The sequence below is a fragment of the Coturnix japonica genome, chromosome 2, assembly GCF_054131305.1.
Source record: "Coturnix japonica strain WE chromosome 2, WE-NBRP24, whole genome shotgun sequence".
Lineage (NCBI taxonomy): Eukaryota > Metazoa > Chordata > Aves > Galliformes > Phasianidae > Coturnix > Coturnix japonica.
The window spans coordinates 59,623,204-59,640,792 of NC_140664.1; the positions used below are offsets into that span (position 1 = coordinate 59,623,204).

At 40.1% G+C, this 17,589-nt stretch overlaps 1 protein-coding gene across 27 annotated transcripts in view; it reads right to left on the bottom strand.

Annotated features, from left to right (window-relative positions):
- The window catches only part of TPK1 (thiamin pyrophosphokinase 1), a 93,754-nt gene extending 76,388 nt beyond the window's left edge, over nucleotides 1-17,366 (bottom strand). For all 27 annotated transcript variants that reach the window (XR_014943478.1, XR_014943476.1, XR_014943477.1 and 24 more), the window contains exons 1-3: nucleotides 17,127-17,366; nucleotides 9,984-10,058; nucleotides 5,769-5,838 (exon numbers count right to left, since the gene is read on the bottom strand). Coding sequence is in view for 18 of the 27 variants with exons in the window: in XM_085539923.1 (XP_085396049.1) it covers nucleotides 5,769-5,838; nucleotides 9,984-10,058; nucleotides 17,127-17,169 (188 nt within the window). In the remaining 9 variants the exon portion in view is untranslated. The remainder of the gene's footprint in view (nucleotides 1-5,768; nucleotides 5,839-9,983; nucleotides 10,059-17,126) is intronic.
- Between the last annotated feature and the right edge of the window lie 223 nt (nucleotides 17,367-17,589).

Sequence of the window (17,589 nt, forward strand, 5' to 3'; positions counted from 1 at the left end):
CAGTGTAGAGGATGTTCTTTACATCCTGTCCCATCATTTCTGGCCCCTATTTGCTCTTCTTTCGTGAAAACTTCTGCTGTATCACTCCACACGATGATATCATCAGTGTACTGCAGGTGCTCAGGAGCACCACCCTGTTCCAATACAGTCTGGATCAACCCATGGCAAATGGTCGAGCTGTGTTTCCACCCCTGGGGCAAACGGTTCCAAGTATAATTAATGCCCTTCCAGGTGAAGCAAACTGTGGCCTACAGTCTGTGGCCAAAGGAATGGAAAAGAAGGCACGAGCAATGTCAGTGGAGGCATACCATTTGGCTACTTCTGACTCCAGTTTGTACTGGAGTTCTACCATGTCTGGCACAGCAGCACTTGTGGGTGTATGACCTCATTCAGGCCATGGTAGTCCACACCTCCATTCTCCACTGGCTTTACACACTGGCCATTTGGGGCTGTTAAAAGGCGAGTGAGTTTTGCCAATCACTCCCTGACTCTCCAGCTGACAAATCAACTTATGAATGGGCAGCAAGGAATCCCTTTTGCTGTGGTACTGCCATCTGACTGCCATCTGAGCACTGCTTTTGTAGCAATTGGTACCTGCTGTTCTTTTACCTGTAGCAGCCCCACAGCAGACAGGACTTCTGACAGGCCAGGCAAAACAGACAGCTGCTTAATGTTGTCTGTATCTACAGCAGCTATTCCAAAGGCCCATCAATACCCCTTAGGATCCCTGAAATGCCCCCTTCTGAGGTAATTGATACCAAGTATGCATGGAGCCACTGGGCCAGTCACAATGGGATCTTTTTGCCAGTCTTTACCAGTGAGGCTTATTTCAGCCTCCAACACAGTCAATTCTTGAGAGCACCCAGTCACTCTAGAAACATGGATTGATTCTGTCCCTTCTTGACCCAAGGGCATTAGAGAGCACTGTGCACCAATGTCCAACAGCACCTTATATTTCTGTGGTTCTGATATGCCAGACCATTGAATCCACATGGTCTAATAAACCATTATCCCTTTTTTCCCCCCTGACTAAGGGCAGGGCCCCCCCAATCATTACCTTTGGTAACTGGAGCAATTGTACTGGTGATTTATCTGTTTCAGAATTCTCTCACCAGTGCTCATAGTACAGGAGTAGCTTGATCATACCACTCCCTCATGTCTTCTCCATGGTCATGCAAGTAACATCACAAGGCAACACATGATGTAGTCTTACTATTGTTCCTTGCTTGAGCCAGAAAGCGTTTGCTTTTAGTAGCTGAGAATTTTGATGATACAGGTGAGAAGGAGGGTTCATCACCGTTAATTAAATGGACTTTCATTAGTTTGATCAGCTCCTCCATTAGACTCCCTTGATGATCTTGATCTTCATCAGGCGTTTCTGATACTACTACAGGATCATCATGATTAACCAACAGAGACACTTGCTTTTGTACTTCATTCAGTCTGTCCATTACTTCTGAGATGGCTGAAATGGAGACGAGTTGTGGATAACTGTTGTTCATAGTTCATAGCTCTGAAGTGTAGAACCAGTTCAAAAGCTAGTCTCCTCTGTTTTTCCTCATAGCTTTGAAACAGTGTTGTTAGTTGTCATGGGTTTATCGAAAATCTACCTGCGCCCATGGCAGGGGGGCAGCTGGCGTGCAGAGCCTCTGGCCCAAAAAGGAAAAGGAATAATGGAAAAGGAAGACAGCAGCAACAATCTACGGAGGCACACTTATTTACTAAATACTATATCAAAATACAGGATAACACAAAATGATACAATATAATTGAAATTAAGGCTAGTGAATCAAGCAAAATAGGAGAGTGAGTCCCAAAACTGAGAGGCCTACTGTAAGCTCTAGGCAAAAATGGATGGAATGCTCCCCCACGCTCCCAGGATCTAAGAGAGCGAGTCCAGCCTGGGAGTGACACAAAGAGGTGGATCCAGAGGTGGAAGAAGATCTGATCCTTCCGGTTGGAAGGAACCTTAGAGATCATCGAGTCCAACCCCCGGGATTCGAGCCTCCTGTGTAGCAGAGTGGCACTTCTACCACTTGTGCCACAGGGGGGATTCGAACCCAGGCCTCCGATGTTGCAAGTGGCACTTCTACCACTGCACCACTTGGGCACACAATTATTTTCATTCTTTCTTTTGTAAAGAAAGCATAGTCCTTCACTAGAGCTGTTACAGCCATCTCCTGAAACAAGCAAAAAAGGTATCTTGAAATGAAAGAAACAGGACATGCATGTGTCTGTGATATGTGCATACATTAAGCACATAAAGCTAGCTCCTTCACAGATTCTGCAAGAGGAGTGTAAGATTAACGCTCTTCCTAATCAATGGGTAATGCTGAAACCTCCCTCACCATTACTTAAAATATTACTTCAGTGTACAATTTCCATCTTGAATAGCATCAGAAATTTAACATAAATATAATTTTGTCTTAATCAAATTCTGACAATATTTATAATGCTTATTTTATCATCTGACAAAAAAAAAAAGATCATCTGTTGTTTGATTCTGAGGCTGAGAAGGTGAAAACGCCCAAGCCCAGTTTCTGCTGTAGTTTACAGAACATATCAGTAGCTACAATTACTTACAATTAGAAGCACCTTCAAGGAAACGTAGCTGTAGAACAGCTTTTATGGGTGCTTGTACCAGTCTCTCCTCCAGAACATGTCTGCTCATGGTGTGATCTGCAAAACAGTACTTCTCTACCTCCCAAAATTCTGAACTAAATCTGAACCGTATCTATGTAACTTTCAGATTTGTGACAGAACCACTCCTCCTCTTACAGAGCTCACTGCTCACCACTTAGATCTGAAGCACTTTATATTGCAAAACCTGACTACACAATAGATTGGGAAGGAGTGTCAATCTGCTGGATGGCAGTAAGATACTACAGAGGGACCTGGATAGATAGGCCAAGGCAAACTACAGGTTTCAGTGGGGCTAAGTGTTTGGTCCTGCAGTTTGGACACAACAACTGCAGGCAGCCCTTCAGGCTTGGGGAAGAGTGGCTGGAAAGCTGCCTGTCAGAAAAGGACCTTGTTGTACTAATGGAAAGCCAGCTAAACATGACCTGTCAGTGTGCCCTGGTGGTTCAGAAGGCCAATGGCATTCTGGCTTGAATCAGAAACTGTAAGATAAGCACGCCTAAGGAAGTAATCCTGCGCCTATACTCGGCACTGGTTAGGTCCCATCTCAAGTACTGTGTTCAGTTTTGGGTATCTCAATACAGAAAGGATATTGAGGTGCTAGAGCAGGTCCAAAGAAGGGCAACAACCAGCTACCTAAACATGTGTCAGAAATCAATCAGGTGGGTTTGTCTTTCTTTAGAGGTACAGAAAAGAGTGACAGATCTCGAGTTCATTTCTAATCCAGTGTTTCTCTGATTTGCCAGTGTGCCCTTCAAAATATGAACAACTACTTCACTTTTACCCAAAAGAAGAACTGCTATAACAGTTCCATACTGCAAACTGCCCTTTCCCCCAGATGTTATAATTTTTCTTATTATAATTTATTCCCATCCTAAGATTCTTCACGCTGCCAGAACAAAAGAAACACACTTCAGGTGTCACTGAGAGTCAAGTCCAAAATATCAGTTAAGTTCTTTACTCAAACCTCTTCCATAAAATAGCATCCCTACAATTAAAGGACTATAGTTTTTGGGTCTTGATAAAATACAATTAGTGATCAGTGTTTTGAACAGAAGAGTTTTAAACAGAAGGTAATGGTAGCATTTTTTTTATTATTTTTATTTTTTAAAAAAAGGAAAACATGTCAATAGAGTCTGTGCACACAGTCCTTCAGTAACACTGGACAAGGAATTTAAAGGAAAATACTTCAGAGAAGTAAATTCTTTCCAGCAGAATGATTTCTTTGAGGACAGAAATCAAAATTATGAAAGTCTTTGTTTTTCTCCTCTATTTCATAGCAGGCTTTTTATTTCATAAAAATCACTTTGAAGGTAAAATATATCCACAACCCAAGCAATTAACATGAAAAGAAAAAAGACAGATAAACAGAATACTCCAAGTGCCAAGTATGTAAGATTGAAATAACTATTGAATTGAGGTATAATAATCAATTTTTCCCTGAATTACACTCAGTAAGAATATAAAGGTTTGCAGAAGAGATGAATGTGTTACAAGAGAAGTTAAAGTGAAAGCTCTAACATTGCCTCATCACTCCCTTTGTGTCTCTTTGAAAAGAATCACCATTATCAGAGAACTACTTGCTGCAAATCCAATTTCTGTCAGTACTCTGGACTTAAGGCGTGCATACACAGCTCTGCAAGCAACTAGTAGAAGAAACACAGACAATACATACAACAGATAGTGAAGCTTGACAGACTTCAGTCCTAGTATTAGCAGTCTCACACATCAAACTTTTCACATATGACAAAGAAATTCTAAGTTAACTCCCGTTTGAATGCTACAGTCTTTCCAGCTCAATTTTGTTGTGAAGGGCAAGAAGAAATCAAGCTTCTCCTGTCCTCCCTCATACATTTTGTTGTTCATCTAGGGGCAAATATGTGCCAAGTTCAGCTGTATGAATGAAAAGGTTAATGAATTTCTAAGCTTCATCTCACTTGTTTACTCTGATAGTCAGCCTTACTGTATTAATTAAACTACTTATCCATGAATCCTTGCTCACAACAACCGAAAATCCTAAAGACAAGTAACAATGGGTGCTTAGCAACCCAAAACTACATTGTGTTTGATGGCTCCACTAGAAAATGACAAATCACTGGAATGCAGTTATTTTGCAGTATAAAATCAGCTGTATAAGCACTTCTGGGGCAGAAACCCAGGAATTTATGGATTTACACTCCATTAGAAAAAATAAACACTATTTCTCCTTCACACCTATTTTCTCATCTAACATATTGTATTCTGTATAACTTTTGTACTTTCCTTTGGTCATGTATGATGTCTTGACATTAATACAGAAATAATTTAAAAGAAAAAGTAGACAGCCTATTTTATTACTCATTCCATCTCACAAATGCAAGCAGTTTTTCTATAAGGAACAAAGACAGTTTGTTTCAGCCCTTGGTGAGAGGCATCAGATGTTCCTTGTCAGCCTCTCCTAGAAGCACAGTAAGTTTTTCAACAGGTTGCTGCAAAGCCTTAGCTCTGAGGGAGGCCTAAAAAGAGACAGATTGAAAGCTGACCTATAAACCAGAGCAATAAAGACCAGTGGGCTTAGAGAAATACAGTATTTTAGGCTGCTAGAGTATTTTTAAAGCTTATAGCTGGGAAAAGCAATTAGATGGACAAAGATAAAGCAGAAAAGGCATTCAACTGCCTGCCACTACGTGATTCTCACAGCTGCTTCCTCACCAGCTGTCATTCAAAATGAAATGACAGTTATGGATAAGAGTGCTCCATTGTTTTCTGCCCTTACACATAACAGCGGTTTTCAAGGAAGAAGATATAGTTTGAATTCAGCTCCAGATGATGGTTTGTTCACACCTATTTGACCCTTTACACTAAACATGGCTAATAAGGTTCATCGTTCAGAGGATCTTCTGGATACGAAAAAACATTCATAACTGAAAACTAGTAAAATACATTAATTTGGCCTTTTCTCAATAGTTGTGCACACACATACTTCTCCAGGGAGTTCAGATTATGCTTGCTGCTACCACATGGCTAGTTTGTTAAAGTACCACGTACAAAGCAGGGAGCTGCTTTACTGAATGAACAGATCTCATCCCCAACATTTTACTTTTATTTAGAAAATATGACTTTCATGTTCATGTTTATTATTAACATACCTGTCCTGTCTTCCTTCTGTGATGTGATAGAGACGATTAGCACCTCCATCAGCACAAGCTCTCAGTGCAGCTGCAAGTGAAGAAAGAGAGCATCAATATATTGATCAATAGATATCAATATATATTTTCATTTTTAATAAAAAATCCTAACTATTTCTGTTTCCTACATTGCTCACATTTCTGTGTAAGCTCACTGTCCATTTCCAATCCTACTGTCCAAATCTTTCTATATCTGATTTGACTCTTTTTCCTCTTAAAAAAAAACACACACACACATTTTAATGGCTTTTATCAGCCAAATGACAATCTTTACCCAACTACGTCACTGCACTTGCAAAATAGTTGATTTCTGTCTAACCTAGTGCCCATTCAGCTTTAACTGAATGGGAGGGCAAGTATTCAAAACCTGAAAACTGGGCTTCTGCCACATACGGGCATATATTTGTCTAAGGAAACTGGAACTTGCACAGTTTATCTAAAAATCCTCCTTCAGCCAAAAGAAGTTACTAAAGATTTGAATAAAGGCATTATAAATGCTGTTTACCATCCCACCACATGGCACCAAAAGTGATAATTCTCTGCAGACTGTTTGAGTTATCTGAAATAAAGCCAGGGGGCAAACACGGAACATTAGATCTTGAAAGATCCTGGTACAAAAGGAGTAAAACCACAATCACTTTCACTGCTTACACAAGTTACAACTGCAAAGAGCATGCACCACTAACTCCAGTTGATTTAAACAAACACAGATGTGCCTTTGTATTTTGGTTCCTTTATTTAGATTTTAGAAAAAGGATTTTAGAAGAAAGTACTCTAATGCTATTACTATGTAATCAGATATAAATTAGAACTTTCATATATGATAAGCTAATTAAGACTGATAATGATAATGAGAATAATAGTCTTTATCAGCTCTGTTCAGAGATGCACAGGTCAGATAACTGCAGTATGCACTAGTGCAGAGCATCACTTACAGTCCTGAGAGTAGAGAGATGGGTTGATAGATCAGAGAGGGCTGAAAGTTACTATTTGGGGGTGGTAGTGAAAAGGTGAGGAGAAAATCAAGGAGAGACAAAGAAAAGGAAAAGCCTGCCAAAGTTTGGGGGAAAAGGCGCAAATAATCAGATCAGGTACTTTCTGCCAATGAGAATTTATATTTCAGCTAGGGTTATTTTCTTTTGGTGCTAGTTTCTCAATTTTAATAGCCTCTCAACAGTGATATACACCTAGCTTTTTCCGGCTGGTACTCATTCAGTAGGAAATCGCCTACCTCTCTAACTTAGTAATTGTCTTTGCCAGACAAATTTATATAAATTTGGACAACAGAGTTCATCTGACTGCACTTCTCTATCTACTATCCTCTTTAAGCCAAATCCTTCTTATTTGGCTGCTGAATTCCGAGCACAGGCAATGTTCCTTGTGCTAAAACCACTACCCAGTACAATGCAACCTTGGCTGAGGCTACTTGGAAAAAATGAAGCAAAGGCAGAGTGGCACAAAAGCTCCTATCCATCACACGGGTAGTTTGGGCATACAGCAGCTTCTTTCCTGCAGACAGAAAAAATCTGTATGGCTGGAGAACTAGCATGAAACTTCTCAGCATCTTTTCTACCCATGCTCCTCCTCCAACAAGACCTATTCTCTCTTATCCACACCTACACTCATAGCCATACAATTACAATGCTCACTACTGCAAGCACTAATGTTTTCAGCCTCTTTGTGCAGATTATGTTCTTTCTTGCCTCCTCACCCTACTTTTCCCACTCCTTCCAGCCACCTTATTAACAAGCGAAAGTAAAGCAGATTTGAATCTAACATGTCCTATTGGATGAAATATTTTCTAAATTATAGTTGCTGGTCAGCTGCTTACAGTGGTTCGTGATGATGAATATTAACATCAGCAGACAAAAAGAATATAATTTTCCTCTCCTGTGTTTGACTGGAGCCTTTAAAGTTCTCTCACTTGAGCTTACAGTGGAAACTGCAGGTATAATGCATCTAAGCAAGGCTGAGGACCTAACCATTTACAAAGTCTCTTCTCTCCTCTCAAGCTACAAAGGCAGTACATCACTTGAGACATTCATTATAACCAAAACCTTAAGTCTGACGGAAAATTATTTTCTAACTTCAGGAACTTACGCTTCCTAAACCACTCTTCCTTAGCCACACAGAGACACAGCCTTCTCCTTCTAAAGACAGTGATCTTTTTTTTTAACTCTTCTCTCATATTTTAAACAAATGAGTGGCTTACAACTTCCACAAAAAGAGAGAGAAATGCAGAAAGTGAGAGAAAAAAAAGTCTCAGTTATTCAAAGACAGACAAACAGAACTACAGAACTGCCTTTATTTCAATGGACTTAACAGAAGGTATGCCTGGCCTAATACTGCAACTAACCTTATGATCTTAATAGCATATAACCAAAACCCAAAACAAGTGGGTATTACGAAAAAGGAAAAAAATCAGCTTTCATTCAGACTGGTACATGTAAAATACTGATTTTTTTCTTATGACCTGAAACTGCATACCTAGAGGCCTGTGATATTTTTATGTTGTTCTGATGGTGATAGGGCGACTATTTGATATCTCAGAACAGTTGCCTTATATAGCTAGAACTTTCTCCACATTTATTCTCATCACTCAGCAGCATTGTGAAGTTATATAGAGAAACCATCTATGAAGTACTGATCCTTTACCAGCAAGTTAATAACTTACGCTAGAACAAACCATAGCTTTAAAGTAACCAGCAGAAAATTAACCAATTGGCTGGAGGCCAGTAAATCATATTATTTCCACCATTACTAAGCCCTGCTTGATAAAAAAGCAATTGTATATACTAGCCAGAAGAACATGTAACATTATCCATGTTTAAGGAGACAGTCATCGATTTCAGTCTTATAATTCAGATGGAAAACTTCTATTAGGAGGTAACAGGAACTACTTTCATGCAGTGCCTTTTGTACTACTGTCAAAACTGCTTTACAAACAACAATTTGGCCAAGGCACAGTGCAGCAATTGTGCAAGCATATCTAGAAGTCTCTAGGCATTTTGCAGCAGCTCACATTAGGCCTCATTAATTATTTCAGTAGAAAATGAAGGATCTGAATAAGATTAGGGCACCATTTTCCTTGACATCATGAAAACAGAGATACCTTCTTTCAAGAAGTTTATGATTCAAATAGATTTAAAAGAAATTGCTCAGATGAGAAGGTTAAGAGACACGGAGTGATGACATGCTCATGGATGTAAAAGTCAAGCAACCAAACTGATTGCTAGGCTCAGAGAGTGAAGAACAACTTACATGGTCAGCCAAAACAGGGAGCGTCCTGCCCACACCTGCAAGAACCCATCCTTGTTTTCAGGCTCAAAGCTTGCTTCCTGAGGTATTTCGTGTGATAAGACTCTCACTGATTTATGGAGGAAGCAAGTGATGGGTGCTACCATGTGACAATCAACACCACTTTGTGGGCATCTGAAAGCACCTTCCTTCAGAGCTATTTGCCTCCAGAAGAGAGTGCTCAGGAGTGTTTACTGGTGGAAGATCTGGCCTGGGACTAAACAGCTCCAGCTTGGCATGGGAAAACTGGGGAATGATACCATCGCGTTCTGTGAAAAAGAGGATGCATGTGGGCATCCCTACTCTCTCTTACCTGCCGGCAAGGCCCGAAGATGGGAACAAAAGAGTTTCTGCTGAGATCCCAGAGCCAGAAGTTTCCACTCCAAGGAGAGCTGACTCAGCTACTTTGGATTCAAGCTGTCACTCCAAAGAGAGCTAACTTGACAACTTTGGACTTATAAATAAGTTTGTACTACCACTGGAAATTGTCACCATGGTCACCATCATCATCAGTGGAACAGCAACGCCAGACAACCCACCACTACTGAAGATCAATGACTGTACTGGAAACCACCACTGATTTATTATACTTTGTCATAAAAGCAATGACCATTCCTAAGATGCCTCTGAAAAACTAAAGAACATTTCACAGAGTGGCTCATAAACTTCCCACTTGAGTTAACCAATGCAGAGAAGCAGAATTTGCACCAGGTCACTCACTGCATTCAGCAATGAGGGACAATTCTGCTGATTCACACCCTTACTAGAAGGTTGCCCTAGTTAGAGGACATTGCCACAATTAAATTCAACAGACAGTAAGTTTATTAGCTGGGTAGCAGGCGTAAATAAGCAAATTATATATATGTAAGTTATACTTACCTTTGCTCCACAGGCAATGAAAATGACCTCTGTTTAAAGGCTGGTTCAGAATCAGGAGGCAAAACTTCAAGTTTCCTGTAAGATGAATGTTAACTTTTATTAGTAATGTCATGGTTTTGTAATTTTTCTATTGGTATTCCACATCATAACATCATGTGGAGCACAGAGAAGAACTACACGTCCCAGAGGACCTCATGGTCGGAGAGGGAAACATGTCACAGAAGTGACTCCGGCTTGCCCTCTCTCTCATTGCCTGGCAGCAAGTGTGGGTGTGCTTCCAAGTTGTGACGCCTTCAATTTCAAAGTAGGCTTCTTGGTCTTCAGAAACCTCTCTCTCCCCCTTATTTTACTTGATTTATTAGCCTCAATTTGAATTAGATTGTAATTAGTAAAGTAAGTTTTTCTCCTTAGATTGCTGCCGTTTATCTGTTTGCTTCCTTGAACCCAGCTCCCAGCTCCCTACCCCTTTCCCTTTTTCCCTTCCCATTTGTCAGGGGCCGGGGGGCCCACAGGCCTACTGCCCCCCTGTCACAGACATAGACTGATCTAGATAACACTGTGACAAGTAAGAATATTAATTCTTTTCCTCCTTTTCAGTGCACTTAATTTTAGTCCAGGTATCTCAGAGAAACTCCTCTCATTTTCTTGCTTCGTAAGTTTCTTCCTTTTCAAGATGCTTCCAGAATGTCATTAGATACCTTTGCAAGGTTTCACTGACAAACTCTTCATTTATAAGAGACTGTCATAAACTGAAGGCCATACTTAGCAGGATTATCCATCTCTACAGCTCTACCATTTAATCTCCTGCTTGTTGGTGTCACCTGGATGCAGCATTAGCTGATACTAGTTTTGCCATGTCCTCCACTAACTGGGGAGGAAGTGTCTATATCTGAAGTTATTTCTTATTTAGGTTCAATAATCCACTCCCCAGCCAAATACAGAACTTTTAGGAGTATCAGTGGCTTCTGTATGTACACTTTCCTATCATCTAGTAGCTCTAATCATCGTGATACATCCACTGTGGCAGATGCTTGACGAATGCAGAACAAAAGATCAAGATCAAGGAGTATAAAATCAAGGTTAGTAAAAGCAAAAGCAAACTTTAGCCCATGTTATCTAAGTGATATCACAGAGAAAAATCTCACTGGAGTTCAGGTCACCATGAAAACCATTAGTCTGAACTAGATCCAAAAGCATCCTGCCCTAGCAATATGTCCACTGTGAAGAATCAAAATAAATCTACAAATAGAAAGACTTAAAATATTACCTGCTCTGGCTTCAAAGAGTAACTACACACCTTGTCTTATTACAGTTCCTTCTGCTGGGATTTGTGTTATAACTTCCTAATTATCCTATCACATAGGGATATCAGTTTCTCCTGGAGCTTCATATCCTTAGACAATCAGGTTAATGAAGAGTATTTGGCCATGTGAAGCTACAGTAATTGAAAAAAGAAAACCTTCATCACTATAAAGTCTTGCAGACTTTTGAGCAGGAGGCAGAAAGTATGGTAGGGGCAGGTAAAGGTAAGGTAAGCCTTAAGCCAGAACTAAGGTAGAGCAAATAAAGGTGTTGAAACTCTTGAATGTGAAAGAACACCTTTGGGTGAGGGTTGGGAAGATACGATACTTAAAATCGTGAATAGCAGCAAGAAGTGAGGACCAGGACACCAGAGTGCTACTATTTCGTATATCACTTTAAGGGTTTCACCAGTGACATCTTCTATTCCTCAGTTCCTCAGTTCCCTTGCCTGTAAAACAGAAGTAATAATACTGTTCTCTACTAGTGTAGACATACAGTATGATATGTGTGAAGCACTCCTTCTTTTTCCAGCAACATTTCAGATTTTTTTAAAACTTTTCAGGGGGAAGATAATGGTTGGGATTGATATGCTCTATCAGCTATAGGCAGTTTAACAAGGAAAGCTTTACACCTCCAGCTTTTAAATCAATACAGCTTCAATGATTTAAAACAAAGCAATAGAGTGCAGATGCAGATTTGCTTCTCTGTTCTCTAGAAAGATAAAATCATCATACACCATGCAATAAGACTATATGTGCTTCTTGCCCTGCAAAACAATTTCTTTCTGAGGCCTTTTCTCTCTCTGTTTTTTCCCTCCTTTTGTAAATGCAAACCTGTATGTCTCTACATTTTAAATTCAAATGATTATTCAGTAGACCATTAAGTATACCTCTACAGACGCACAAATTTCTTGTAATTCTCTTATGAGGAATGATTTAAAAAAAAAAATAAAAATCAAGTAATTTCAACAGTAAAAAAGAAATAAAAATGCCCCATTTGGCACCAAATGCTATCACCACAAGAACAAATGAGGGAACCCAAAATGCATTTCCCCTTTTTGAATATTCAGTTCTAACCCAAAAGCTTTGACTTTAAAAATTATGTAGATCTGAATGGAGTTATTCTCCAGACAAACATTTGTGAGTGACAATACAAAAATTGCCCCGAATGTGCTGTGACCTTCAAAAATTGGAAAACATTGAAATGCTAGTGCCCCTTTAAAGCATATTTTTCAAAAACTCTCATATTTTCTTTTTTGCTGCACCTGTAAAACAAGTGCACACACACTGACTGGAAATCTGACAGCAGTCAGCTAACCGGAACAAACTTGCTGCAACACTTACAGACTGATCTGGGCTAACAGGCTAAATAAGTACCACATAAACAAAGAGGAAGTAAAGGGGTTTCTGAGTAACTGTGGCAGCGTATTACTTTATTAACAAATCTCCATCTTCACAACAAACCACCACTAACAAAATAAACCACAAAAATCCCTCCTAGATTAACTGAATTTACCATAGGAATAAGACTGCTTGGCTGAAGCAGCTTTTATTACACAAGTAAGTATCAAGCAGGGCTACAGTATGGTCATGGACTTCAAAATACCACTGTGATGTTACAGATGACCAATGCCTGAGCTTCACAACCTCAATGAGGAGCAGCTCTAACACTTCTGATTAGACACTGCTGCTACTCCAACACATCTGGGCACATGCTGAGCCCCAGACATCCAGCCACGCAGATGGAGTGATGCAGTTTACACTTCAGAAAAAAATGATGCAGTGAACACAGTGAAATAGAATCAAGCAGCAAATAGGTTTAAAGTAGTGACTCTCAAGTGTACAGAAAACATTGATTTTCTCTGAAGATGTTTCATTGCTTTTTATCACATTAGTCTAGAACTATACTTGGGCATCCCCATGAAAGAATTTGTGCTTGAAAGGAAATGGGCAGAAAAGGCGGTTAGACAAGGAAGGAAATTCCAAGCATGAAAGAGTATTGGCCAAATGCAAAAATGCTCAGTGCCAGAGGCGAGCTGTTAGGAAACCAGTGTTGCATGAGTTCAGACAGAAACAATTACAGAGGTACAGATGTGAAACTTGAGCTGTATGAGTGTGAAGGCACCTTAAGTTCAAGCTATGAGGGAAGGAATCTTTTCTACACCACCACAGAATCCTTAAAATCCTTTACACAATGGTTGTTCCATTTTTTGGCTTCCACAGGTTGCACTGAGAGAACAGGAACTGCCATGGGCTACATATAAAATTGATAATAAAGTTAATGTAAAGTAAGAAAGCTTATTTTTATGAATTCATATTAAAACACGAATGACAGAAAGCAACAAAAACATAAAACTAGTGGGATTTTTGACCTTGCTCTTATGAAACAGAAGGTTGGTTCGATGGCAGTTGTTAATTTGAGTTCTCAAGGTGTTTGTCAGAGTTTTTTAATGAAATATTACTCTTCCTGTGCTTCATCCTTGACAGTAATTGTTCACAAATATATGTACTGCCAAAAGTGATGACATGAATACAGTGTGACTGCACAGGGAGGGATATTTTTCTCTGGAAGGTGGTAAAGAGACATGACCAAATTTTTGAGTTGAATATCCTATTGCAACTCTATATGTTTGCAAGTGATGCGTTTATGCCAACTGAAAACAGAGTTGCAGATACGCAAAAACGATGATGATTATTATTTTTTTAATCTTTAAACCTATTCTCAAACTTATCAAAATGGAAAGCAGAGCTGCATATTTTTCACTGTTTTAGCCAATGTATCAAAATGCATGAATTTGCTTACCGTAATTTAAGTTTCATTTCAAATGCCATTTTGGTTTGAAACATAACACGGATCAGGTGATTTTCACCTTGAAGGTGCATGTTTAACTCATCCAAATGCACAGCCTAATCAGTGAGCCATTTTTAATACTCAAGTTCTGGAACAATTTTTTTTTTTTAATTCCATAAAAGACTTAATTTTACTTTGCAAAGTCCTTTTAGCATTTTACCCCAGCTTAGCCACCTTCCTTCAGAAAAGTAAATGGCCCCATAATCAGCATCCATACTTTTAAGACACTTCTAAAATTGGCAATGATTCTGTCATTCGGACTTTACAAAATTCATCTGATGACAATCTGCATGACACTATCCATTTTTAAAGTTTTTGCACATAAATTTTCTTCCTGCTTGATGCTGATGTCTCATCAAACATGATTTACTGGAGGTAACTGCTTTATCTCCTATTTATTTTTCAAGTCACTCTCTTTTACCAGTCATCACTGGGGCAACATCAGTAGTTACACCAGATATGTTGCGCAAAGTTAAAGAAAATAGCTTTCAAGTATTCCTTTTACTGCTTCATACAAACTGAGAGAATTAATTGCATTTTTAATGGCACCAAAAAAGTCATTTCTTCAGTAACATTATAACATTATCGATACCTGTACTGAAAATGACAAGTTGAGCTGTATCTGTAGCATCAGTATTATCTATTACTAAGGCCTAAAATTTGAAATTAGCAGCTTTAACTCTCCAATTTTTTTATTTTTTTTTTCTGATAGATTATTCTATTTCTTCATTTCACCTGGCTACAGTCTGTTGAGACAAACTGATTTTAGAAAAATCCAGTTTATATGTATATTTTTAAATTATTATCAGGACACATTGTATCTGCTGTGTTTTCCATACATTGCCTAACAAACTCATCATCAGGAAATGTTTTTGATTTTTTTTCCAATCAGATTTGCTATCACATAGCTAACTTTCATAACAGAGGCCATTTTATTTTTAACTTTTTAAAATTATTTTGTTGAGTTGACAGACTTCTCAGTTCTATTTTGTCTTTACTAACCATTCCTTGATATGCATTGAATTTGGCAGCATATTTCTTCATATAATGTCTTCTCAAATTGTAATCTTTGAGAACAGATGCAATTTCCTTGCAAATTAAGCATAGTGCCATATTGTCAGCACTGCCCTGAGCCCTCCCAGTGTCCTGAAGCCGGGTCATGCTGCTCAGTGTGGCAGCAGGGTTGCAGTGGGAGCTCAGCTGGGCCTCATACAGCCCACAGGATAGGCATGCATGTTTTTACAGACACTGCATCTTGGTACACCTTTGCCCATTACATTGAAGCACACTCACAAACCTCTCTTACAAAAATAAATACAGCTCTTTTTCAAGCTGCACCAGGGGAGATTTCAGGCTGGACATTAGGAAGTATTACTTCTCAGAAAGGGAAGGGTAGTCAGGCATTGGAATGCACTGCCCAGGGAGGTGGTGGAGTCAGAATACACCACTGCAAGCTCAAGGGAACTGATGAACTACAGCTTTTCTCCTCCATCTTATCATATTTTACACCTTCTAATTTTTGTTCCCTTTATTTTTGAAAAAAAACACAAAAACAAACAAAAAATATTAAACAGCTTTTTGTTTTCTGAATACACTTCACATCATCTTCAACCAACTTAAAGTTAACACCATGCAATCTGTATTGTAACTGGATGCAACATCAAGCTAGACTTTTTTAACTGAAAAAAAATAGGGAAAAAGAACAGAAAAACCACTGTGATACAGAACAGTTATTAAGAATGCAGTGGTACAATTACTATTTAACTGCTGAATTGACAAATTATTCTGATCAGCCTTGCAAGCTTTATGCAGGATAACCAATTCAAAATGCTGAGAATCGTAGAATGGCTTGGGTTGGAAAAGACCTTAAAGATCCTACCTACAGTGCCAATCCTACTGCTACAAGTAAGGAAGGCTGCTAACAATGATGAGGCTCCAAACACAGTATCCCTGTATTTCACACAGGCACACAGTCCGGCATAACCACATTGGTTCATTCACTTGAAGCAGCCATTTCTCCAGAAGCACACTCCTTGCAGCCCAGCTGCAAGGTTCTGCTCTGACAGGGCTGCAGGGTATCTGCAAACTAAACAACCTAAATCTTCAACATAACCAAGCAAAAAAAAAAAAAAAAAAAAAAAAAAAAGGAAAAATAAAGACAAAAAACACATCCAGGAAACATTCTAAGCCTAACATCACAGAAATGCAACATTTTAGAACATACATAGAAACATCAGATCTTCCCCAGGGATAAATTCTTATGGTACCTTTATCACAATATTACCGCATGTTTTCAGTAAGTACCTATTCCTCATTTCAGACAAAAAGGTATCACATTACAATGAATCAAAGGTAACTCACTGAAATCTCCTTTCCGTGCAAATTCTCTCTCTCTTTAAAGAGAAAAAGAACACAGAACAGCTTAGGATAACAAAAAATAAATACAGGTAAGTAAATAAGAAAAAACCCAACCCACAAAGCTTTATCTGGCAGCACTGATCAGGCAGCTGGATGCACGTGGTGGTTTCACAACAGCAAAGGCTCTTCTCGGCACCTGAAGTCAGAACTTCTAAAGTCAAAGGCACATCAGGAAAGCAGCCCCATACACCCCCTTGCCAAACCACCAACTCCAAGAGAGGCCTGAGACCTGCCAATACAAGACAGCTATGACAAATTAAGTGAAGATAGCAATTAAGCCTGAAGGGGCTTAAACGGACGTGAATTCCCATATAAGGGAGTTTACTTCAAACCCAAGCAGCACATTCCTTGGGCCCGTAGAACCGACCGTGCTGTTTCACTAGCAAAAGCAGCTTCTCTCCTTGTCGGACACGTGTTCTGCCCGCGCTGAAGCGCTCCACAGCCCTACACGGCACCTGGCAGCCCCGGGCACCACACTAAGGCCGCTGCCCGCCCGTGCAGTGAAGCTAAGGCAAGCCACCCTAGGGCTGTCGCCGCTCCGAAGGCAAGCGACGGCTACGGGAGATACCGTACCAGCGGGCAGGAGACAGTCCAGCGGCGTAAAGACGCGCTCCATAGTCCCTCGCTGCCAAGTGGAACACGAGCACAGAACGCCGGGCTTCCGACCAGCCACCTCAACCGGAGGAATACAGACGACCTGGGCACACCCTACCCCTTCCGCTGCGGTACGGGCAGTCGGGCCGAACTGCGGTCGACGGGAGGAGCGGAAAGCGGTAATGGTAGTGCCGAGAAAATCGATCCCCACCGCAATCCGCCGCTCGGCGCTTGATTGAACAGGAAGGCGGAGCGGGAGGCGGTGGAGTTTGACGGCCGTGGTCGGCTGGTGCAGCGCGGGGCCCAGCTGCGAGCGGCTGCGTGGGGGTTTGTTCAGTTTGTGGCGCTACGCTGAACAGTTACGCCAAAGAGAAATCAGCTTGCAGCTCGAGCTGCTGCTGTAGTCCTGCAGCGAGACCTCAGCTCCTGCATGCAGCCCCTG